A 24101-nucleotide genomic window follows, 5' to 3' on the forward strand; every position below is an offset into this window, starting at 1 on the left:
CGGGAACTGCTGCCATGCAGCTGGGCTCCCAATGCAGTGGGGATGGTGGCGCTCTGGGCTGGCGGGAGCTATCCTGCCGGACGTGATTCCCAGCACAGCCGTGAGCGGCAGCAGAGGCGCAGTCATCTGACCCACATAGTTCCCGCGTTGCCTGATGGGCGCAGCTTCCCTAGAACTGAAAAAAACGGACATCCTGCCAAAGGTGTCCCCATTCTGTGCTGGCAGAAAGGCTGTAGGTCCGAGAGCAGGAGTCCTGCGCTCTGACTGGAAGCCCCAACACAGAGTCCCGGGCCCTCGGCCAAGTTCCAGACTCTGGACAGACCCAGGCCCCTGGAATGAAGGACAGACTGAGTGTCCCAGAGGAAGGGGCCCTGCTAAATGCCAAAAACATGCAGCTAATCTTCCCACCGCCCCTTCCCAAAGGAATCTTCCTCTGTTTATCAGGAGTCTGTGCAACGGGAATGGGAAATAATCAGGCCTTTTAGGAATTACTAGACCCTGGAGCTGAAAGGACATTCATTTCAGGAGGCCCAGATGCCAGGCAGAGCTGTGGTTTATGGAGGCGGACGACAGAGTTGGTTCAGGTTTTCCTCTGAGGAGGCCCAGTGAGCCTCCCAGCCTCCTGTGGAACAGACATACTCAGCCAATGGCAGGGTCCCCACATGGTCCCCTGAGCCCTGGAGTGAGGTCAGCTGGGAGCAGCAGAGCAGCCGGAGGAGGAGGAGCAAACACCAGGCCACAGCGTGCTCCTGGAGGGACCCCGATTTTGTCAAAATTTAGATGCAGAGAGAAAAAGATTAAGGAAAATACCAAAATAACGACAGCAGTGACTGCTGGGTGTGACGTTTTGGGCAGGCTTGGTTCTTCTCCCTTTTGCTAGGTGTCCCACAGGAAGACGGACCCAGCATGTGGGGACCTGCACCCAGCCAGTCTCGCCCTGGCTCAGCCTGTTCACTGGCCCTGCCCTGCCACTGAGGGCTGAGGTCACTGTCCGTCTGGGCATGTCTCATGTGGTCTTTTCTTTTCTCCCCTTCTGGTTAGGCCCCCCGAGCTCAGCCACAGCCACGATCCCCACTGCCGCCTCCTCCCTGGGACTCGCTGATGCCTGGTGTGGGGAGGGTGCTGGCTGCTTGGGTGTTACCCCCTGTCGGAGGCCCCCGTGCCGAGTTCTCGAGTGAGATGGCTCTTTCCATTTTCCCCCGACAGCTGCCTCGGCCTCTGTGCTAGAACAGGGAGCTACATACAGCTCAGTGACCCTGTGGTGCCTTGTGGGCCTGTGGGTGCCAGGGCTCCGGGGCCTGGGCCTTTTCCTGCTTCGTGTGGCTGACCGGGCCGCGGCCGACCCCAGGGGCAGACTGGAGCTAGGTCTTCCTCGCCATGTTTCCACAGTGAGCCCTTTGGCCGCACAGGTCACGGTCTGGAGCTGTTGGAGGAGGCTGGTCAGAGCTGTTGCTGCCCCACCAGACACTTGGCCAAGGGGCCTGCACCGTTCTGCGCGGGAACGTCCCACCGGCGTCTGCTCATGGCTGGGCTGTGGACCCATACGCTTGTTCGGAAGCCAAGCTCTGGCCCACAGGCGACCAGAGGAAGCTCGCAGGCCAGGCGCCAGCTCCCCGAGCCTGTCCCTGCAGCCGCGCTGTGTGCAGGCACGTGGGCCACCGCGTCTCCTCCACTGGCACTGCTGGGTCTGGGCCGCCAAGCCCACCTGCCCACCTGCATCCTCAGCGGCAGCACGCCCCGCAGTCGGCGGGTGCACACTCTGCTGCAGCCTGGATGGGCTGGGGCCTCGGGGCTCACTCCCCAACCATGAGACTCCTTCACCGCAGTTGAGGCTGTTGCAGTGGTCTCGGGCTCCCACTCAGACAGCCCCAGGAGAGGGTCTGAAGGGGGTGAGTCCCTCCTCCCGACCTTCCTGCCCATCGTCTCCAGAGCTGGATGGTGCTGGGTCCCCACAGGGAGCGAGACAGCTGCCCCGTGACGGAAGGATGTGGGGACCCGCACCCGGCCGCTCTCACCCTGGGCTCAGCATGAGTTCAGGGAGGGGTCCAAAGGGCACTCCTGCCCACGCCCAGGCAAACCAGCAACAAGAAACTGGGTGGCCAGGGCGTCCGTGCATGACCCCAAACTTCTCCGCGTTAGAAAAAGGCTGATGAAGACCCGAGACAGAAACTTCCTGTAGCTGTTTATTCTACTGCGAGTAACAAAACCTAGGTCGTTCCATGTTCTCATGTACAGTGATATAAGCCTCCGCAATATAAAATACAATTTACAGGAATCTCTATCAAGTAAACTAAAGAAACACACTTGATTTTTACATTTGTGTATTTAAATTAGAAAAATTTGCTTTATATGTTAAACAAACAAAACCTTCTCATCGTACTAGATGTTGGAACGTGACACCTACTTTAATGTAATTTAACCTATGGACACTTGGCTTTCAACACCAAACATCTCAAACTGATACATTCTCAATGTTTTCTTAACTTAAAAAATCTGTGCTATAAAGTGAAAAATCTGTAGTGACGTACAATGGAATAACAGACTCCAAAGAACAAGTGAAGTTCTTTAATTTTACATCTGTAAAAGTTTATGAAAATATAAAAAATTATCAAAGTGTATTTGTACAAATAAATTAGCCAGATTTTTTTACTTCACACTTCAGAAGTACTCGAAAAATACACGACAAGCAAGAGACTGTTTCACAGTGAACAGCTTCCTGTCTCATTTGCAGTTCTTGAGCTAGTGATCACTAGTTCCCGTCTCAGACTTTACACAAGTCTTGTTCCACGTTCAAGGACAAACTTTTACATGTATCGTCTGACAAATACCAGTTTGGGGCCGAGTGTACTTTTCCCGGGATACAGAAGAACTGCTCAGAAGGTGAAATTGGACCAACAAAACTCCTGATTATTCAAATCAAGGACTCCTCCCTGCCCCCAAAGTACACTTAATTGGTTTGTTACTTTTTTTAGGCTGGTAAAACTTAACATTTTCCAATACATTGTTATTTAAAATGCAACAATTATACTAGGACAGATGTTGCTTTAAATCATGTTTTGGAAAAAATTGATAAGGTGATATATAAAATCTGAGCACACTAAGAAATGTGTTTCTGTTTCCCAGTTGAAAATTGTAATTCCAATTTTATGACAAAAGAAAGATGCATTTGTAAGGTTTGTGTTTCTCAAGACTCCAGATACAAGCTACTAACACTTCTCCCGTAGCCGCAGGGTGGACGCCTGCAGGTCACGCCCACACCGGCCTCCGGGACAGCGGCTAAGACCTGTAAAAGCAGCTTTTGGAAACACAAACGGATGAGATGTCAGTGAAGGTATGGCTCTAGGGTCCAATGAAACTCCCTTAAAATTTACAATAAAGTTATTGGAAAAGATAACTATGATCTGAAAAGCAATATGCTCCGTAGGCAATTTCCCATTTCTTTAATTTTAAATGGAAATATTAAAGTTTAGTTTTTTAAAAAACATCAGAATTGTAAAGATGTGAAATCTCGTAAGAAACCATTTACACAAAATTACAGTAATGTTTAAGTCCAGAATATTCTATCCTGAATCTAAGATCGTGGCTATTTCAAAAGCTATTTGTTCAACGCATCTTACGAACGTGGCTTTAAAAAGGGTCTCTGCCCGGCCGGGGCGTCTAGGCCTGCGAGGCGGTGCCAGCGTCGGAGGCCCTCGAGGCCTCGGGCTTCGGGTCCCGAGCGCTCTCTTTGCTCTTGCTCCGGTCCTTGCGGTCGCGGCCCCGCTCCCTGTCCCTGGCCTTGTCTCGGTCCCGCTCTCTGCTCCGGGACCGGTCCCGGTCGCGCCTCCGGTCTCGCTCGCGCTCTCGGTTCCTGCTCCGCTCCCGGCTGCGGTCCCACTCCTTGCCCCGGTCGGCCTCGCGCTCTCGGTCGCGGTTGGCGCTCCTCTCCCGGTTTCTGTCCCAGTCCCGGCTGGAGTCCTTGTCCCGGTGTCGGTCCCACTCCCGGGCCCGGTCCCAGTCCCGCTCTCGGCTCCAGTTTCGGCCGCGCTCGCGCTCTCTCCTCCTGTCCTCGGACGCCCGGCCCTGGGCGTCGGGCTCCTCCAGCGGCTTCTCTTTGGGCCCCACGTCAAACCGCTCTCTCTGCCTCCCTTCGAAAGTCTGGTTTCTGTATTCGTGGCCTTTCCCCTCTCGGAAGTCGGCCGATGCCCACTGTCCGTCGGCCTCGGGGCCCTGTCCGGGCGCACTGGAGGAGAGCGCGGAGGGCGGCCCGGCCTCCTCCCAGCGGTCCTTCCGGTGCTGCGGGGGGTGGCTGGGAAGCTCCAGCAGGGGCCTGGGGCCCGGCTTCATCACCTGCGGGGCCTGGCCCTGGAAGTGAAATCGCGAAGGGGTCTGCTCATTTTTTTCAGAAAAGGGTGCAGACCCCCGTAGTCCACCAAACTGCAGGGGTGCAGGCGCCCTTTGGTTTGTGAATCTTGGTGGTGAATGGACCCTCTGGTCTTCGAACTGCTGAGGCTGAATGCCCCTGGGACCTGGCATAAAGTTAGGCGCTTGGCCTCTGGGTCCTTCAAACTGGTTGGGATGAGGGCCCCGGGCAGTTTCAAACTGACTAGGATGGGGCCCTCTTGGGCCCACGAAATGACCAGGGGGTGGTCCTCTCTGACCTCCAAACTGAGAGGGAGGGGGGCCGCCTCGGGGGCCTTTCAGCTGAGACAGCAGTGGCCTCCTCTGGCCTCCAAACTGGAAAGGCGCGCCGCCTCTGCTTCCCAGAAATGGGGCTTGCTCTGTCCCTTCAAACTGGGCGGGGGCGCCCGTCACCTCGTTATACGGGGCGTCCTGGAACTCCCTCTTCTCCCCATGGGGATCCTTGCGTTCTTCAAATTGGGATGGTGCCACTCCTCGTGGTCCACCCAGGTAAGAGGGTGAGGGGCCTCTGCTGTCCCCATAAGGAGGTGGCCCATGTTGCCCCGAGAATAAGGAAGGGATGGGCCCCTTCTGGGCTCCGAATCTGGCTGGCGGAGGCCCTCGTGGCCCATCGTTAGAAGCGATATTCTCTTCTGGAAACGGAGGGGCTGGCCCCCTTGGTCCCGGGAAATTGGGGCCGTGAAGCCCTGACATCCCCAAAGCATGAGGTCCAGGTTCCCGCTGACCCTGAAATGGGGGCTGACAGCCCCCCACTTTCTGTCCTGGTGGGGGGAGCGGGGCGGTGCCCTCGCCGGGTCTGGCCTGTGGCTCTCTGTCCCCCTCTGTTTCACCTGCAGGGCTGCTGCTCCTTCCAGCAGAATGAAGATTTCTTGGGTCCTCATACTGGGCTGAGCCGAGAGCCTTGTCCTGCGACGCGAACCCCGGGCAGGTGAAAGGGTCCCTCTCACCGTCGTGCTGCAGCGGGAAGCCGGGCTGCAGGGCGCCACAAGGCGGTGTGGGCAGCAGCACCCTCCGGGCAGGCCTGGCCGAGCTGTCTCCAACCGTGGCGGGGCGGGTGCCCTCCCCAGGCTCTGCCTTCCAGCCGTCCTGCTCGGACCCCGCTGGGGGCTTTTCGCCCGAAGCCCAGGGGGAAGAGGCTGGCTCCTTTTCCTCCGGGACTGGCATGGGCGCCTGGCCCACGAGGCCACCCCTGGAAGCATCTCTCTCGGGCAGGGCACCCTGGGCACCACGTGCCGAGAGCCTGGAGAGAGGCTCCCCCTCCCCCTCACCGGTCTCAGCGGCCAGGCGCCTCGCCTGCCGGGGGTCCCTGTGGTTTGACGCCTGGCTGGCGGGGGGCAGTGAGGCGGGCTTGTCTGCAGACTGCTGCTCTTGCTGGAACAGCTCCGCCTTGGGCAAGGACGACTTTGGTGGTGGAGACATCAAGGCGTCCGACACCGAGAAGTGGGCCATGGAGACCCCGACGGCGGCCCTCTGCTGCCTGAGAGCTTCTTCTTGCTCCTCCAGCTGTCTCTTCTGCTCCTCGATCTGTTTGTTCAGCTCTTCTAGCATCTTCTGTTGCTCCACCAGGGAGGGCGTGGCAGCCCCGGCCACCGGCTCGGCAGGCCTCTCCACGGAGTTCCTTCTCACGTCGGCGCACATCCTGTTGGGCAGGTCATCAACAGTCACTTTCGCTTCTTCTAAGATGGTCTCATCCTCGGGGTCATAGGCCACCTCTTCCCGCTCGGCTGCAGCTGCTTCAGGAGCCCTTTCCACCTCGTGGCGCCGCCCTCGCTCCACAAGCTGAGTGTCGAAGGCCCTCTCCGGGTCGTACTCCTCCTCGGGGTCGTATGGCCTGTCGTCCTCCTCTTCCTCTAGAGCCTTATCTTTTGAGAACTGACCGAACTGCTGGACGATCGGATCTAACAACGGAGGTGCCGGCACCCCGTCCTCTGCTGTGGTTTTGGTCTCCTGGGGAAGACCTGCGGTGGACCCGGGAGGCTCTCTGGCGGACGGGTCGAATGATTTCTTCTTTCCAAAGAGAGTCTGCAGGATGTGCTCCAGCGGTGATGCTGTTTTGGAAGCAGACGAAGCGGTGGAGGAAGCTGCCGTGGAGGCTGCTGCTGCTGTTGTGGCTGCTGTGGCTGGGCTGGGGGCTGCAGGTTTGAGGGATGACAGCACTTTTAGCACCGGTGGTTCTGGAAGAGGGGGCGGAGGCGGCGGCGACCCAGGAGGTGTGGTGCTGACAGCCGCGTCTGCAGAGCAGAGTGGATACTTGGAGGGCTTCTTTTCCGACTGCGGGACTGCGGCTACTTTTGGATAGGCCGGAACGTCCGCTTCTTCCGGTTGAAGTCGGGTCCGCTTTTCGTCCATCTTGTCTAACTCTCCACTGTTTGCGGGACGTTTGATTTTTTGGCAGATTACTAACCCAAGAATTATATTCGGACGTGGTGACTCAAGACCTGAAAAACAAAATATTTGTGCAAATTTTAGAATCTAAATCCAGCTTTTACCCTTTAGAGGTGAATTTCATTAAGGGCTTTCACGGGGAACGTTTAATAGACAGAAATAAGCCATTCTGTGGCAAAATAAGATCAAGTGTCAAGACAGTTGCAAAAGCCTGGACGATTCCGCCCCAGGAACGCACCGCCCCGGGAACGAGCTGGGAACACACGGAGCCAGGAATGCACCAACCCAGTCATGCACCAACCCAGTCCTCCCGGAGCCATGTGAAGGGGGCGACTAACCCCTCGTCACCAACCATGGAACCGAAGGCCCAATCCACAAGGGAATTCATCCCAATCATCTGAATTTGTTACATATTTTAAATTATCTATAATGCTAGAGCAGTAGTGTGGAGGGGAGGGAGGCCGTGGTGTGAGCCTGCAGGGTGAAAAGGGCATTGTCGCACATGCCGTCAACACAACAGCTCAGCTATGCTCTTCTTCCCCTCGTGCCACTGCCAGGAAGGTAACAAACAGCCTTTTTTTTTTTTTTTTTTTTGAGATGGAGTGTCGCTCTGTTGCCCAGGCTGGAGCGCAGTGGCGCGACCTCGGCTCACTATAACCTCTGCTGCTTTCCAGGTTCAGGAGAATTCTCCTGTCTTAGCCTCCTGAGTAGCTGGGATTACAGGCATGCACCACCATGCCTGGCTAATTTTTGTGTTTTTAGTAGATAAGAGGTTTCACCATGTTGGCCAGGCTGGTCTCGAACCCCTGACCTCAGGTGATCCACCTGCCTCGGCCTCCCAAAGTGCTGGGATTACAGGCGTAAGCCACCGCACCCGGACCCCTTTTTGTCTTTAACTTAGGAGTTGCAACACATAATTATTCTAAATATACTAATATTAAATTATCAATAAAGTCATAATAATCAATAAAGCACAAGCCATGAGGTCATCCATTAGTCTCTAGTGTCAGAATTACAACTAGACAGGAAAAACAGCATTAAATGAAATGGCTAAAATAAATGCTTTGGACTGGGCATGGTGGCTCACGCCTGTAATTCCAGCACTTTGGGAGGCCAAGGCGGGTGGATCACAAAGTCAAGAGTTTGAGACCAGTCTGGCCAACGTGGTGAAACCCCGTCTCTACTAAGAATACAAAAATTGGGCCGGGTGCGGTGGCTCACGCCTGTAATCCCAGCACTTTGGGAGGCTGAGGTGGGCGTATCATGAGGTCAAGAGATCAAGACCATCCTGGCCAATATGGTGAAACCCCGTCTCCACTAAAAATACAAAAATTAACTGGGTGTGGTGGCGCACACCTGTAGTCCCAGCTACTCAGGAGGCTGAGGCAGGAGAAATCGCTTGAACCCAAAGGTGGAGGTTGCAGTGAGCCGAGATCACGCCACTGCACTCCAGCCTGGGTGACAGAGTGAGACTCTGTCTCAAAAAAACAAAATAAAACAAAAAACAAAAATTAGCCAGGCGTGGTGGCGTGTGCCTGTAGTCCCAGCTACTCAGGAGGCTTGAGGCAGGAGAATTGCTTGAACCTGGGAGGCAGAGGTTGCAGTGAGCCGAGATCGTGCCACTGAACTCCAGCCTGGGCAACAGAGTGAGACTCTCTTGGAAAAAAGATAAAATAAATGTTTTGGGTTTAGAAATTCAGTGAGCATTAACATATCAAAGACTCCCTAAGGCTCATGTCTTTGTAAACACAGGACAGACACTATGCTCACGTAAAGCACCGAGGTGCTCAGCAAACAGGTGGCAAAGAGTAGAGCAGGTGGACGACGCGCACTGGGGGTTTTAAGGCACAGTATTAGTTAAAAAAAAAAAAATTATTCAAAGATATTCCCAACGTCGTAAGTTGTGATAACTTCAATCAGGAGTACTAACATTCCAGTAACGACCATCCCCACACTCATAATCAATCAAGAATGCCAAAGGGGAATATAAAAACCCACATCCCAAAACAGGAGCTGAAGGAAAGTGATACACGTGGGTGGGACGTTTCAGTGGCAGCGACGTAACACTATGTGAGATTAAACCGTAACAACTCAACGGTACAGATAATTTAACGTGACTATGGTATACAAAAGGTGCTCACACTACAGATTTTCTTCCCCTTACAGTGAAAACCAGCATGATTTCCCGTGCTTCAGGTGATGTTAAAGATCATCACGGACTGCTTCAGGCACCACCATGTAGTTCTAAGTACATCTGTTGTTCATCTCCCTAAATTCCACTAAGGAACTGATGGACAGGCTGAGCACGGAAGATGGGTGAAGGCAGGAATACCAGGCCTGCCAGACTGAGTTGGGACCAGCCTGCTCCACGGGACACTTCCTCCCTCCTGGAGAGAGGACCAAAGGCCTCTTCCTTCACAGGCTGCTGGACAGAGCTGAGATTCCCAGCACCTCACCTCCACCCCCTCTTCACTCTCTGTCCCCCGGATAGTAGCACGGTGCCAGTGAAAGGGCTGGGTGGGCAGAGGAGGAGGGAAGCAGGAAAACCAGCCGGGCCACACCGAAGGGCACAGCTGAGCTCTGCTGCTCAGCAAACCTGTCGAGTTCATGTTCTGCTTAACAGGAGTTGAACATATTTTAAAACGGTATTTCTCTCAGCACAACAGCTATCTGTTTACTGAATAAGCTATTACACAGCTTACTCAAATCCACTTTTCGGGTATGTTCGGTTATGAAATTGGCTATTATGGCCTTCCTGGACCATACATCTGCAGAGCCCACCACGCCCTGGGGGGAAGGGCACTGAGGCTCAGGCTGAGTTCTGTAAGCCGGGCTCTGTAAGCCAGGCCCTCTGCCTGCAGAACCTGACACGGGGAACAGACACAGGCATGGGCTAGGCCTCGGGAAGGACCCTGGGCAGTAGGGCTTGTGGGGCCTCGTGTGGGGAAGTCACCTGGGGAAGCCTAGTGCTGACTCTGACACAGAGGGGACATGCCACCCAAGGGAGACACTCAGCTTCTAAAGGGCTGTTAGGGTGGCAGTGTGATGTACAAAATCACTGTTACGTGGTCCCGTCTCGTGGTGTGTCACTACAACTCAAACTTTTAATGGCTAACTTGCTTGTTAATGAAAAAAATAATTAGTATATCCCAACCCTGGCAAGATTCTTTAGTCCTGAAAACAGCAACCATCTGGAGATTGGCATCAAACACGCAGCTGGCATGTGTAAATGCTTCCAGCTCTTGGTGCTCTCATCTGCAAACACTGGTGACTGAATAAAGAAAGCTGCAGAGTCAGATGGGTGTTCGTTCTGAATTTCCCCGCCATTTAAAATTTAAATTGGGCTGTCCAAAAAGGCACACCCGCTGTGAAACAGTCAAATCTTGTCACCCAACTCATGTTTGTTATGATGTATGGTTGCATGAATATGTAAAATGTGGCAGGTGCCTTGGAAATAACTCTTCGTGGAAGGAGCAGTGCACTTCGCCTGGCTGGACCTTGGGAGCCATCTTCCCCTGGAGGAAAGGGTGTGCCTGCCACTGCCTGGCATGTCCAGCAGACCAGTAAGGTCGAAAGGTCACAGAGCCCCCACCTCAGGGGGGCAGTCGAGGTTGCCCAGGGGCTGTTCCCAGGCTAGCCCCTCCCCTCGGCAGCTGCCCCATGGTGTGTGAGCCCTGGGAGGGAGGGTGCCCCGGGAAGGTGCAGAGACTGAGGCCTGCATGAAGCTGGCACCAGCCAGGTTGCGGGTGGCACAGGGCACGGTAGGTTTACTTACTCACCTTCCTCCTGAAGGCTACTGAGGGCCTCAGTTCATAAAGCAACCAGGGGCCGGGGCTCAGGAGCAACCAGGGACCAGGGCCTGGAGACGCCAGCTGCGGCTAAACGTGCCCCTGCACTTCCACTGAAGGGTACTGATCAGGCCTGGAACAAGGGTGTGGACGTTCCCCCAACGCCCTCTGAAAGGCCAGAAGGCAAATGGCTTTCTTCAGGGCGTACCACGTGCAAGCAAACAGGCCTTTTTAGCACCATGTCTGTGTCCTTTGCGTATTCATGACGGAGGGGTCTGGACTCAGTGGTCAGAATCAGACCACACGCACAGGAAAAGAACTCAAGAAACTGAAGATAAAAGGGTGTATTCGAAAAGCTGTGTGGGCCAAGACCAAAACCAGGATCTGTGTCCAGGTGTGTTGCAACAGGGACTGGGGGACAAGGCAGCTGGCAAAGGGAACCACCTGCTTCTCAGGGTGCAGGAAGCGCCCTCGGTACTGAACCTGAGGCTGCAGGAAGATGCTCCTTCTTACTAAATGAACCACCCGAAACCTGACTCCTCCCAACCCCAAACTATCACAGTGAGGCCTTTACCCCTAAAAGCCACCTGGCACATCCCACTATCAGTGATTTAAAATGAAAACTCTCTCAATGGTCTGCATCTGTCAAAACAAAATGTTCACACCTGCTGGAACAGAAACTGTGTGGAAGTTAATCAACAAGGGTTGACGTATGACTTGGATAGAAAGACTTGGCAATTAAGGTGGGAAGAAGTGACTTCCCCCAACCCACCAAACACACCCACTCACACACACACAGACCCTCCCTCGTTCCAACTGGGAATCTCTAAGACCTGCACAAAGCCACTGGGTCCAGCACGTCTCAGGTAAGAGGAGAGCGACGTCCATCTTCTTCTGGGTGCCGGGGTGCCGAGAAGGGCCCCAGGGCAGCACCAGCCTGCACTGCGTCCTCTCCAGCAGCTGCTGGGTGGGCTGCAGAGCTGGGCACACTAGGGTGCACTGCGCTGGCTTATGGAAAGCAAACGGGGGCCTAGGATAGGTGACCAGGAGCCACCAAATGGTTCCAATTCAAACAAACAAGGACCAGTTTCCATGAAAGATGTTTATTGATTTAGGAGGAGAAGGCAGTACATTCCATTCAATACTGTATTTGACTCTGATTACAATTTCCATGCAAAGCTACTGTTACATACACACATGAAAACTGAAGAAATGCTTACCTGACAATATTTCAAGTCAGAATTTCTCAGCTAATTTAGAAAGCAATTAAAAGTGAATACAGAAAGACACTATGGATTCAAACATTCTTCCCAGAAGAGCTTTCTAATGTATAAAGACCTCAGAGAAAAGAGCCCTTTCCATTCGAGCAGCTACAGAGGGCGGTGTTTCCTCCTGCCCTGTACTTGGGGAGAACAGACTGTGCACCCATGTTTATGGACCGAGGTTACTCCACAGGCATTTCAGACCAAGGCTCCGAGGCCTGCGGCTTCACGCGGAAATGACGGGGGCTGGGCATGGTTAACAGGCAGGCATCTTGGCTGCGGTCCAGTCCTGTAAGGGCCCCGCACAGAACCCTACACGATGAGCTTTCAACCTGACTCATCTCCCTTCCATGAACAAGGCCCTGAGACAGGCCGGGACTCTGCGACCCCAAGTCCCTGTGGGGGGGCCCTGTTGGTAAAGCTGGAACTGAGTGGGGTGAACATCTAGGTGGAGAAGGTCACCTGGAACCAGGCCTCCCAGCTGCCCCCCACCGTGACGCTGAGTTACAGAGAGTGCCCCCACTGCGGGGCAGAGGGGCAGAGGAAGACAACCCGGTGTTTCTGTGGACAAATCATTAAGATATGCAAGGACAAATGTCCTCAGGGAGATCCCGCTACTGCTGTGAACTGCACGGCTCCTGAGGGTGCTGCGGGGGCAGCTCCACTCTCACTGCCCGACAAGGGCCAAGTGCTGACAGGGCGGGTGACTTAGTTTCCCCTGAGGGCACAGCTGGGCACCTTCAGGCCTTCACTTGCTTAAGTGTGAACAGCAAGCACTGAGGGGGCTGGGACTGGACACCACGCTGTCAAAACCCACTAGGTCCCCATGTGTGGGAGGCATGGACACCTGCAATTGTGTGGTAGAAACTGAGGCACGTGGACGAGTCAGTCGCTCTTTTCTGCGTGAATCTCTACCCCCAACAGGACCTTCTCCTTAACATCCCCAGGGGAAGATGCTCCCACATCAGTGCCCTGATGCAGACGGGCAGCTCGAGGCTGGGGCGCCAGGTCTCCTTCAGGCCTGTGCTGCATGTGCCGCAGAGAACTGAGGCTGTGGAATGGAGCTGGGTCCTGCAGACCCTCACCCAGCACTTCCGGGGGCGTGACTCCAAGCTGCGCAGCACACGCTCACCCCTGACCACAGCTCTGTGGAGTCACCACCATCAGCACCCTCAGGTGTGGCCTGTGCTGTCCAAGGGCTTCTGGGCTATCTCCGTGAGGACAGGGTCCGCTGAGACAGGGGAAACGTGCCAGGACCTAGCCTTACACACACACGCGCGCACATGCACACGCACTACACATTTACACCACAAAGCCAGGACACACATGTACATGTTTATATCTAGAAAACGCCAAGTCAAGTAGTCAGTACGTGAAGCGGGCCGAGTACCCGATGGCCTGGCCCGGGGTGAAGGCTGTTTAGTGACCATGGAAGTGTGTGAGATTTCACGCACACGCATTCATGTCAACAAGGACATCAGGAGAAGTTAACATTATACTGAAGTCTTAAGTTAAAACATTTCTGAAGTGTATGGAAAGGTTTCACTAGCTGTTACTTTTCTAAAGTCCCTTGCCCTGTGTTACTTTACCCAGACGCCTCTGCTCTTTATCGTGGATCAAAGTCCCTGGGGCTTTTGTGTGTCCCCGTCAGGCGGCGTCGTGGCCTCAGCAAGTGCCTTGGTGGGCGAGTGTGACGTTCCCCCAGCTGGTCGCGGAGCTGACAGTGTGGGTGGTTGGCGCCATCGCACTCAGCAGACAAGGTGAGTGACCCCAGCCCAGCCCTCCTTGTCCCGGTGCCATCCGGGAGGTGCTGGGAGACCTGTCCTTTCCCTCTGCCCCGGGGCTGCACCTGCACAGCCAGCCCTTGCTGTGGGGAGAATGGAGGCGCCGCTCCTCTGGTGGCCTCCCTGGGCCCCGTCACTGCCCAGTGCGGGGAACCCGGTGCCCGGCATGCGCCGGGGCTCGCTCAACACCCTACAACCTGTGCTCACCTGACAGCTCCAAGTTTGGAGATGGAGCAGGGAGAGAAGCTCAAGAAAGGATGAAATATCGCTTCAATTGTTTTAAAAAGGGGAGGCTCGCTATCTAAGAATCATGTTTCTGTAAAGAAAAAGTGCTCTTTCCACCCCGGTAGGGAGGTGCTGAGGTGCTGCGGTGTCTGCACTGAGTGCACACACTGTCGCACTTGCAACTGACCAGTGGGTCTTCACAGGTGCGGAGAGGCCAGCTTCTCGGTCTTCACCTCCAGGAGGGCTGGGCTTTTCCTCTCCCTGGTCACGTGGAGCTGGCCAGAGCTCTTCACAAGCAACACCAAGAACCTCTACCAGGGTCCTTTCTGCCACCCATTAGGTGGCATCTCTTTATCCCAAGTAGGATTTGAGGGGACACACTAAAGCACTTTGCTTTTAAAAATTTATCTGGCGCTAAAATAATTTAATGCACCACGCCAGCAAATATTTAACCCTGAAATTACTGATACCAACCAATCCCTTTATGGACATATAATTCCACAACACAGGCATAGGCTGAGCCCACTCCAACTGTGAAGAATGGGCTCCAGTAGGAACGTGGGCTGTGCCTGGGGCGACAGAAGTCCCACCCAAGATGTGGAGTGGCCCCTACAGGACCCCAGCTAGCTAGGGTGCGGCATGAGGGGTGTGGGTGGGAACCCCCTGCACAGCTATGGCAGGAACACCCGCCGAGGCCTGGTGCCAGGGACAGAGGGCACTGAGGCACAGGGTCCAGACAGCACCTGCCTTTATGATGAAGCACTTTAGAGGACACTGTGTGATCCACACACCCGCTTTGAGAGAACACCAATCCTCTGGGGACTGCATGGCCACGGAGACACTTCAGTTGGGCATCAGATACTAATCCCTAACTGAAGTCACATCAGCTTCTTCTAAGGGGCTATGAAAGAGCTGGTCACTAACAGAGCACGTGGCCCCTGGAATCACCCTCAACCCTTGACAAAGATGTATTTTAGGCTATTTGTAAATAATCGTTTAAATACAGTACTTTCCAAGGAACGTGCAAACACAAAGTAGCCTGCCAAAGATGAATGAACCTATTACACAATTTGAGCCGCAGATTTTAAAATAATTATTTCTAGAAATAGTTTTCTATGTCATTATTGTTAAGTCTCCTGGAAATCCATCCCTGTTAGAGAAGTGATCCCTGATGGAGCCACTTCCCGGTGTGTGCTGGCTCCCGAGTCTGTCTAGAGGAAAGAGCAGGGCCGCTGGGAGTGTCACCTCCCTTTCTGGCTGAGCCTCGGGCTCCTGGGCACTGAGTCTTCTCTGACCTGAGGCCAAGATGAGCTGGTTGCAGGCTGTGGGTTTTTCCCTCTCTAAAAAACTCTCCTAAGACAATTTATGCTGTGAATCAGGGGTACTTCTCGTGCCACAGTCCTACGCCCTCAAAGATGAATCCTATTGCTAACTGCTGCGTCTATGCTCCTAACTCCTGCTCCCAGAGAGCCCTGGGCTGGTCAGGACTCAGCAGGGCATGTCAGTGGGAGGAGGGGTGCAGGTGCAGGTGGGCCTCACCTCCACCCAGAAAGCCGGCGCTTACCTGGTCCCTCGAAGGGCAAGAGTTTGGATGGAACAGGGTCCTGGGCGCTCAGCGGGATCAGGTAGAGGTCCTTGACGTGCCTGTTGTTATTAGCTACAACACCAAAGCGGCCACGGCTGCTAAAATAGGAGTAGAGAGAGATATAGGCGACCTCCTCTTCCTCTGTGGCGGGGTGGAAGCGGATCAGACAGAGCTCCTGCAATGGAAGAGTGGGAAGCACTCATAAAGAAACTGTGGCTCAAGCATCACACGCCCAATTCACATCCTGCTTTCAACAGGAAACCTTGTCAGATCTCTCCGACTCACAGCCACGATCTCACAGAGCTGCTGTCTCAGTGAGGCAATTCACGTGACATGTGAGCCCAGCAGTGTCTGGAGCCGAGCCGGCTCTTCCTACATGCACGACGGCCCCGGTCACGAGGAACCAGCTGCATGATCTGCAATGGCTGTCTGTGCCCCTCCCTAGAGGGGGTTAAACTAGACGACAGGGTCTAGCCCTTTCGTGAACCTGACGAAGACTACAGAGATTCCCCAGAGAAAACCACAGACAGACATGCACAGCTGTAGCTAAATCTCAGGGGGTCCCAGAAAACCAGGACCATTCAAGAGCCCAGGTTGAGTGCCCTGAGCCTGATCACCCCTGCAAAACACACCTTCTGCTCCTTCAATCATAAAAAAACAAGAAAATAAAACGTATCTATTTCTTCCTAAAATTGAACCGCACATACATTATAATAAATCAGAAACAAACTTCTACCGCGGCACACTCAGACACCTTCACACAGTCATACAACTATGTAAACTTATTTTTTTTGAGACAGTCTTGCTATGTCTCCCAGGCTGGAGTGCAGTGGTGCGATCTTGGCTCACTGCAAAACTTAATTTTTAACATTCACCTGGAAATATCTAGCAAGCTACAGGCTAACATTTTAAGTGTTAACCCATCCAAACGAGAGGTTAAAAAAAGATGTGTTTAAATCAACACAATTTTCCATGGTTGCAGAATTTATACTATAAGCAGGTACCTTAGACACAGAAGACTTGAGTTTGCCAACATAATCCCAAACTGTCTTCGGTGCGATCCTCCCACCAATGTGAATTGTGTCAGGCAAATCCTAAACAGAAAGTACTTTGCGTAAATCACTTTGAACTGTAGTAGTCACAGAAAGACGAATGCAGCCATGTGAAGGCACATACTACCCAAGATTCAAGAAGACTACAGCTATTCCAAGGAAAAGAGTCACACTTGTATTAAATGTATTAAGTCCAGGATGACAAGTGACCAAATCCAAAGGGGGTGTGATGCCAACCTTCTGCCAGACAAGATTATGTTTAGAAATGACTGCCCAACACTTCTATGCTGTCTTTATGTACATACACAGAGAGTAACGATTCACATATGAGCCAGGGTGACTCCTTGCATTAAAGTCATAAATGCTAGTGCTGTTTTCTGGTTAATTCTGAAAACTAAAAGGCCTGCCATGGGGTCATATGCGCCACCCCGCAAGTGGCCAGGTGTGTGTAAAGCAGGCTCCGAACACCTGGCTGTGCCGGTGGCTGTGCGCACAGCCATGTGGTCAGTGCCCCAGCGAAACCGATCACTGAGAGGCCAGACTGCAGGCTCACATTTCCGACCCTGTCCAAACTGCTGAACCTGCGGACTCATCACGGCCATCGCCACTTTGCATTTAGAGCCGTTTCTGCATCCAGACAGCCGGTTGCAAGAGTGTCAGGCATTTCTGTTTCTCTCCTACCTCCTGAATTAAGGGAGAAAGTCATGTGTTTGACTCTAGTTTAGAAACTCCTATGAAAGACACACACACGCACACACATTTTCTTGGTTCTAACCTCACTGAGGTAATCAAAACACCCAGAGACAGGATACGCCTTAGTGACAAATTTTGCCACACTCTGCATGTTAATAAATCCTTTCCAAATGGTGCTGAGTCGAGACAAAAAGAGGGTCGTGTCTCCCTCTGGAGGGGAACGTGATTCTGAAGTGCTGTAAAACAAAACCATAAAAAAAAAGTCAATGTCTCTCTGTGCAATGAGAATTTCAAAAGTAGAAAGCCTTTTTTTTTTTTGAGACAGGATCTCATTCTGTCATGCAGGCTGGAGTGCGGTGGTGCAACACAGCTGGCTGCAGTCTCCGCCTCCCAGGCTCAGGTGATCCTTCCACCTCAGCCTTTCAAGTAGCTGGGACTACACGCGTGCATTACCACACCTGGCTAATTTTTGTCTTTTTTGTAGAGATGGAGTTTTGCCATGTTGCTCAGGCTGGTTTCAAACTCCTGGGCTCAAGCACATGCTGGGATGACAGGTGTGAGCCACTGTGCCCGGCTTCAAGAGTACAAAGACTTTATATGTAAAAGCAAAAGTGAACGCTTGCAAGTTTTACGTTTTTGGTAGCTTACTTTTGCCAATTACTTACTTTAATTAAAATGATACAGACATTTTGGTTAAAGAAAAATAAAGTGAATAGGCAACAAAACTGGATGAGCACAAATTTAAATGTAAATTTCTAAGATCTCTACTTCCAAAAGGACAATAAGGCACCCTACAACTGGGGCTTTTTAAAAGATGAAAGAGTGAAGCTGTATTTCAGGTTACATTTCCGAGTTCAACTATTTAATCACCAGTTATCTTTCCTTTCGTTAATCTAAAAAAAAAGTTTGGCTTGTTCAGACCACACCTGAAGTACGCACCTGATATTTGGTGACGGAGGAACTGACAGGTATCTTGGGTCAGGAGATGAGGATGGCTTAGCTAGTATGGACTTGGGCACCATCACAGAAGTCAAGACAGGCTTCGGCACATCCTGTCTGGCTTCCACCATGTGGGTGCTGTCTGGACGGGATGCTGCGGAGGCCACGGCTGTGCATGAACTGCTTGGAGCGGTCCTGGGGTCCCGGCCGGACACTGTGACGGTGGTGACCACCCCGCTCCCACAGGAGGCTGGGCAAGGGGACAGGTCTTCCAGCGGGGAGGGCTCAGGATGGCCATCTCCTAGAGGCCCAGGGAAATATGTTCTGTCCACATTTGGATGAGAAGCACTTTCTAGGCCTGGCTCAGAGGCAACTTCAGGCACAGCCTCCGGCATCACCTCATCAGCTGAATCCGGAGCTGGGTCAGGTGCAGAGCTGTCATGCTTTGATTTTAAGTCTTCTTTCTTAACAGAAGCTGACAATTTTTGTTTTTTCGGAGCTGGCTCATCTTCTGCGGAGGGAACCTGGCCTGAAGAAGGCGAGGAAAGGCTCTGTGAGAAACCCAGCCAGCACACTGGTGTTTCTCACACAAAGCCGAAAGCAATACTCTAAAGGCAGGGCAGGAAATCATTCTGGCCCTTCTGCGTGTTTAAGCTTACGTGCGGTTGCTTTTAGAAGGTTCAGTGATTTTTAACAAAATCAAGTTTAGTCTCAGCTCCAAGGCTCCATCCCCTGAACTGTGCTCACCTGTGCAAATTTTACAGTTGAGATCGAAGAGGTGTGCGCGGTGCTGACTGGTGGTGTCTTTCAACATGCTGCTGAAGACGTCGAGAAGCGGCGCTGTGCTCTTCTCAGGGACAGCACGTGCTGACTCTTGCTGTTCCTAAAAAAGAAAAAGAGAAAAAAGTGAGGTCGTTTCTTCTCCAAACTCAGCTCCAAATTAACAACACACAAGAAAAGCAGTCTCATGGGATTGAGACCCACAGGGGAGAAAAAAGGACCATCGAATACAAGGACTGAGGAATGCCACAATGACATACACCTGCTGTAAGCTCAGTGTCCTGCCCAATAATTTAAGATAACCTCAAAACATTTGGGATGGATTAGTCTATTCTCGGTGAACACAAAATCTCCCAAATGCTTACCTCTGAATCCGACACTGGCGGAGAGTCCTCCAGATCGGGGATGGCCTCCTGCCTGGGGGCCGTCTTCTTGCTTTCATTGTGCAGTTTAGTTCTGGACTCCATCACCTGAAATGAAAAAGATGAAACAGAGCTTAGGCCTTGTTTTCTAGGAGGAAAGCATCGCTTATGCAGCCGTCTATGAATTTATTTCTATTAAGCTCGAGTCCTGGGTGCCTCCGCAGGTACCCCTCAGCACTCACAGATCTCGCTGGCCTCTCTTTCCACGTGGAAAGCTCTTTAGATACAAGTTCTTCTGGCTTCAGTCTCACAAGTTTCGCCAAAGAGATTTCCTCACGCAGAACACGATGGAAGAGTCCCTATAAACAAGTAGTTTTCGTTTACTCAAATAATATTCCTATATCTGTCAATACAGAGAGCTTCTGGAAAACACAGCTGCCCAGAAGTTTAGCGGGCACAGGACAAAGGCCCTCAGGGCCCACTTGCGTGTGGCACTGGGCAGAGCCCTCCCTGCAGGGTGTGACCTAACTCCCCAAACGGCCTTATGAGAGTGCACCCCAGGATATCCCTGCTGTGAGCAAATGGGAGCCCAGAGAGCACAGGTAATAAGGTTCAACAGTGGGTTTCACGGCCTGTGCTGCACTGGCTCTGCTAAAAAAAACCAACACACAACACCTCAGGAAAAACAATTATGTACACAAGGTGGACACAAGTCAAAAAGGTAGTGTCAGGAACAAAGGAAGGAAGAAATCATTTCTGTTTAGGGCTGTTCAATGGTGAGATGCAAAGTCGGGGTATTTCATTATCCTAAAATTCTAAACAGGGAGGAGCCTGGAGGCCGATGGAGAGAGAACACCAGAAGGCTGTCAGCCCGGCGGCCTATCCCTCCCAGCTGGAGTTTCTGTCCTCGTCGTATGGCCCATGCTGCAGTGAGGAAGGACTGATCCCACTACCTGGGCGTGAGCAGCCCCTGCTCCAAGTGGTGAGAACTCAAGCAGCCCAAACCATCAGGCTCACTCGGCTGATGAGGAATATGAGAAAATAAGGTGGAAAAGGCTGTCTGAGGCCGGAATACGGACACCCTCATACACTGGGATGAAGAACTGGACTTTATTTTGGAGCCCAGTGAAGCGACTGGCTTGTACCTTTACAGCAATGTTTACAGGAGACTAATGTGGTGATAAAAGGTGGACTTCAGGGAAGCCAGGAAGCGGACGCGACCCTACTTAAGGCAGGGAAGGGAAGGGGTTTCCAGGACGCTCAACGCCAGTGCAACAATACAAGGGCGGCAGAAGGGTCACAGAGGAGAAAGAAACGTCTTAACTTTCCTGGAAAGGACACGAACATCTCAAAATATTGGTTTATCCCTTTAGCACCCAGCGAACAGAACAGGAATACTCCAACGCACCGACACCAGGCACACACCTGATTTTTAGGGTCCTTCAGGTTGAACATGATGCTGCGATATTTACTCTTGTAGCGATTATCTGTAACTTGAAACAAGTTAAACATCTCCTTCTCAATATGGAGGGCAATTTTTCCTACTTCGTTTTCTGTCATGATTAAGTCATCGCTGTCATTGACTCTGAACAGAATAAAAAAAAGGAACTACATAAGACACTTGTGTATATTAAACTTTTTGAACAGTGAGGCAATCCTGCAGCCACACTCTAATGAAAGCCCTTCCATTTTAATGGGTAAGAAATCAAGCAGAACAGCCCACCTTTTCCACAAAATCTCTTTTAAGGAGCGTCTGATATTTTGCCGAATTTGTGAATTTGGCTGCGATGGTGCAGCACTCATAGCCCCAAGGCGTCCTGGGGCTGGCGAGGCCGTTGGAACAGAAGGTACCACTGGCTTCCTTACGGCTCCCACCAAAGCAGCGGAGCCGGGAAACTTCTTGGAGGCAGCCGTCGCCGCTGCAGGTGCCGGTCCGGCCTGCCTGGCAGCTGAAGCACCACTCGATGGGGTAGCGGAGAGCCATGGCCTCTTGGGGATGGTGCCCTTGAAACCTGAGGGTGGCTTTTTAATGGCTGGTGTGGCTGCTGCCACATTAGCAAAAGAAGATTTCTTTGGCACGAGGTTTCTAGGTGCAGGCTGCTTGCCCACCGCGGAGCCTGGAGGGGCTGTTTTCTTTGAGGCTGCCGTGGCTGCCGCTTTCTCCTCGGACCTCCTGTCTTCCTTCGTGGCTACAAAGAAGAACACAGGCGCTGAGTAAGGGAGGACACCACAGGGTGCTGTCACCTGACTCTAAAAAGCAGACTTACCCTTAACCCTGTAAGTGCCCACCTGGCATTACTGAATAGGATACACATAGAGAAAAGGATCTGTAAAATGTTAGTGTTCAGAGGAGTGTAAGGGAGGACCGCCAGCAGCATTTATGACGGTGACTACATTTTATTTCAGAAAGAAGAATGCTTTATTATTCTATCTTTTACCTTCAACCAGCAAACTCTAGTTATTAAAGGCTTGACTTGCGCACTAGCTAAGCTTCAAAGCTGAAGGACAATTTCCTATCATCACTTTTTAAAAGGCAGATTTACAGCAGCACTATCATGAATTCAAGTGCAAACTGTTTGTAAACTTCAGTGAAAAAGACCGTTTAGAAGCGTAAAACAGGCTCTCTTAGCCCAGTGGGTGGGGTTTACACATCTCACTTCGTTGTCCTTCCAGACTGGAGTCCATTGGAGGCGATGCCATTAATAAAAACATGGAAAGCTGGCATACACCTGAACCACGGGAAGAGCAGCCACACCTTTACGTGAAGAGTGAGAAGCTGAGATCGCAGCAATGCTGTTACAGGGAATGCGTCCATTCACAGCCCTGAGGCTGTAATTCCATTAAGTGAAGTATGAATCCAAACAAGGATTATAATTAAAAGCTCAAAGACATCAAACCCCCTCAACTTGCACAAAAAGCTATGTCAGTAGAGAATCAATCACCTTATAACCCCATGTGAGATCGTCAGAGCCCAAAGGCCCTCGAGCAGGGGACAGACGGCGTGCCAGGGGACAGATGGCCAGGGGACAGGGCTCGTTGAGGTGCACCGCATGCCGGGGCAGGGATCCAGCTAGTGGAGCAGAGTGAAACACCTGGGGAATAGGGGGCCCCCGTGAGGGCCCCAGGACGGCAGAGGCCATCTCAGCTCTACAGGCAAGTGCCTGGGAGCTACCTCGGGTGATCAAGTCAACAAGGCACCTCCCGAGGAAAGGCTTTTCCAACGATCGGTACAGCAGCAAGCCTCCAAAACTCCCAAAGGCCTAAATGGGAGAATGTGACAGATGCTCCCAAGAGCGCTTCAGTTTTACCCAGGGATTGAAAATAAAACCGCACTCCTCCACCGTCGTCTTACTGACTGCTTTCAATAAATGAGGTAAGTCTGAAAGCTCAGGAAAGAGCCAAGACTCTACAAATAAGGCCTGATTCAACAGCCTGCCCCAGCTTGGTCCTGCAGGATGTCCCGCATGTGCTGCCAGGCTTGGCCACGTTGGCAGCGGGTGCCAGCCCTCCCCAGCAGCCAGTCCATCAAGCAGCAGCCTCAGGGCTGCAAGTCTTCCCAACTTCCCAGATAAGTACAACTCCTTCCATTTTTACAAAACTTGCAACAGTACTACATGGATCCAAAAAGCGGTGTCACTGTTAACAGATACCCCAACTTTCAAACAATGGTGTCACTGTTAACAGATATTCGCCCCGACTTTCAAGAGTTCCATGTGTTCTTTCCTAACCATCATTTTGATGGTAACTAAGTAAAGGCAAATCCTGGATTTTCATCTTAGGACCCGTCTAACCTCATGGCCCCTGCCTAGCCCTTGCTAGATGTGGTCCAGCCACAGGACCCCCTCCTTGGCAACACTGCCAAGCCCTGTCTCCTCACCCACAACCGCACCCCAAAACACTCATTCCTGTTGGAGCTGGATCTTAAAAGCGCACTATAAAAAATGGCAACGTCTAACACGACAGGAACAAAGGTGACAGCTAGTTTTTATCTGTCCAGGAAACTTTGCTTTTAATTCCACATGTACTATGTCATCAGATCAGGTCTATACACCCCAGGAGTCACTACCTTAGTGTTTGAAAATCTGTTTTTAACAACTCAGTTTAACTCATTAGACTTAGCTCACAGGTCTGCAGCATCTTGCCTGCAGGGTTGCAATAGGTCAGTCAGGTTAAATAAAAATCAGTGGAGGCCCTTTTTCTTGGGGGAAGCAGCGAGGGGGTGGGGTGGGGATGGAATGAAAAGGCACAGCAGGCCTAGGGCGCTGGAGGCACACCGGCAGGAGACTGACACCAGGCAGGCACCAGGAACCAAGCCCTGGTCTCCAGAGGCGGCAGACAGACACCTGCCGGGAAGCCAACCATGATTCAAACTGAAACCTCAAACCAATTCAGTGACTGCACTAGAAACCTTGGAGTGTTTTAATATCACGTTTAAAGAACTCTAAAAAAGCTGGCTGAAAGCATTTCCAGAAACCTCGGCAAAATGCCTTGGCTGTGACACACACAACCTGTGTGCTGTGACCTGAACGGTATCTTTAATGATGTTTAACGCTCACCTTGTTGCAAGTTAGGGTTACATGCTAACTTCAAAACCATCAACTCCATTTCTCCAGATCATAAGTGTTGGAATGAGGCGTCCATGGCCACACTCAGATTTCTGCTCGTGTAACTACACTATTGTCTCCCTCACTTAGGGAAAACCCGAGTTGAGAGATGAATTTTAGGGCACTCCCAGTACATGGGATTAAAACCACCCATTACCCAAGAGTGGGGGCAGCAGATTAACGTAATTTATTTTAAAAGCAGGAAATAGCTTTCCTTAACCATTGCTATTTTAGAAAATTA

The 24101-nt window shown here is 52.0% G+C and overlaps 1 protein-coding gene across 6 annotated transcripts in view; it reads right to left on the reverse strand.

The window, feature by feature from the left end:
- Positions 1-2170: 2170 nt before the first annotated feature.
- Positions 2171-24101, reverse strand: part of DIDO1 (death inducer-obliterator 1) — a 60238-nt gene continuing 38307 nt past the window's right edge. For all 6 annotated transcript variants that reach the window (XM_003810833.3, XM_063601139.1, XM_008963220.6 and 3 more), the window contains exons 7-16: positions 20980-21445; positions 20682-20841; positions 19499-19615; positions 19260-19364; positions 18862-18997; positions 18115-18643; positions 17258-17411; positions 16435-16524; positions 15410-15605; positions 2171-6839 (exon numbers count right to left, since the gene is read on the reverse strand). In XM_003810833.3, coding sequence (XP_003810881.3) covers positions 3658-6839; positions 15410-15605; positions 16435-16524; positions 17258-17411; positions 18115-18643; positions 18862-18997; positions 19260-19364; positions 19499-19615; positions 20682-20841; positions 20980-21445 — 5135 coding nt within the window. In that variant the 3' untranslated portion in view covers positions 2171-3657. The remainder of the gene's footprint in view (positions 6840-15409; positions 15606-16434; positions 16525-17257; positions 17412-18114; positions 18644-18861; positions 18998-19259; positions 19365-19498; positions 19616-20681; positions 20842-20979; positions 21446-24101) is intronic.

This window comes from Pan paniscus, chromosome 21 (assembly GCF_029289425.2).
Source record: "Pan paniscus chromosome 21, NHGRI_mPanPan1-v2.0_pri, whole genome shotgun sequence".
Lineage (NCBI taxonomy): Eukaryota > Metazoa > Chordata > Mammalia > Primates > Hominidae > Pan > Pan paniscus.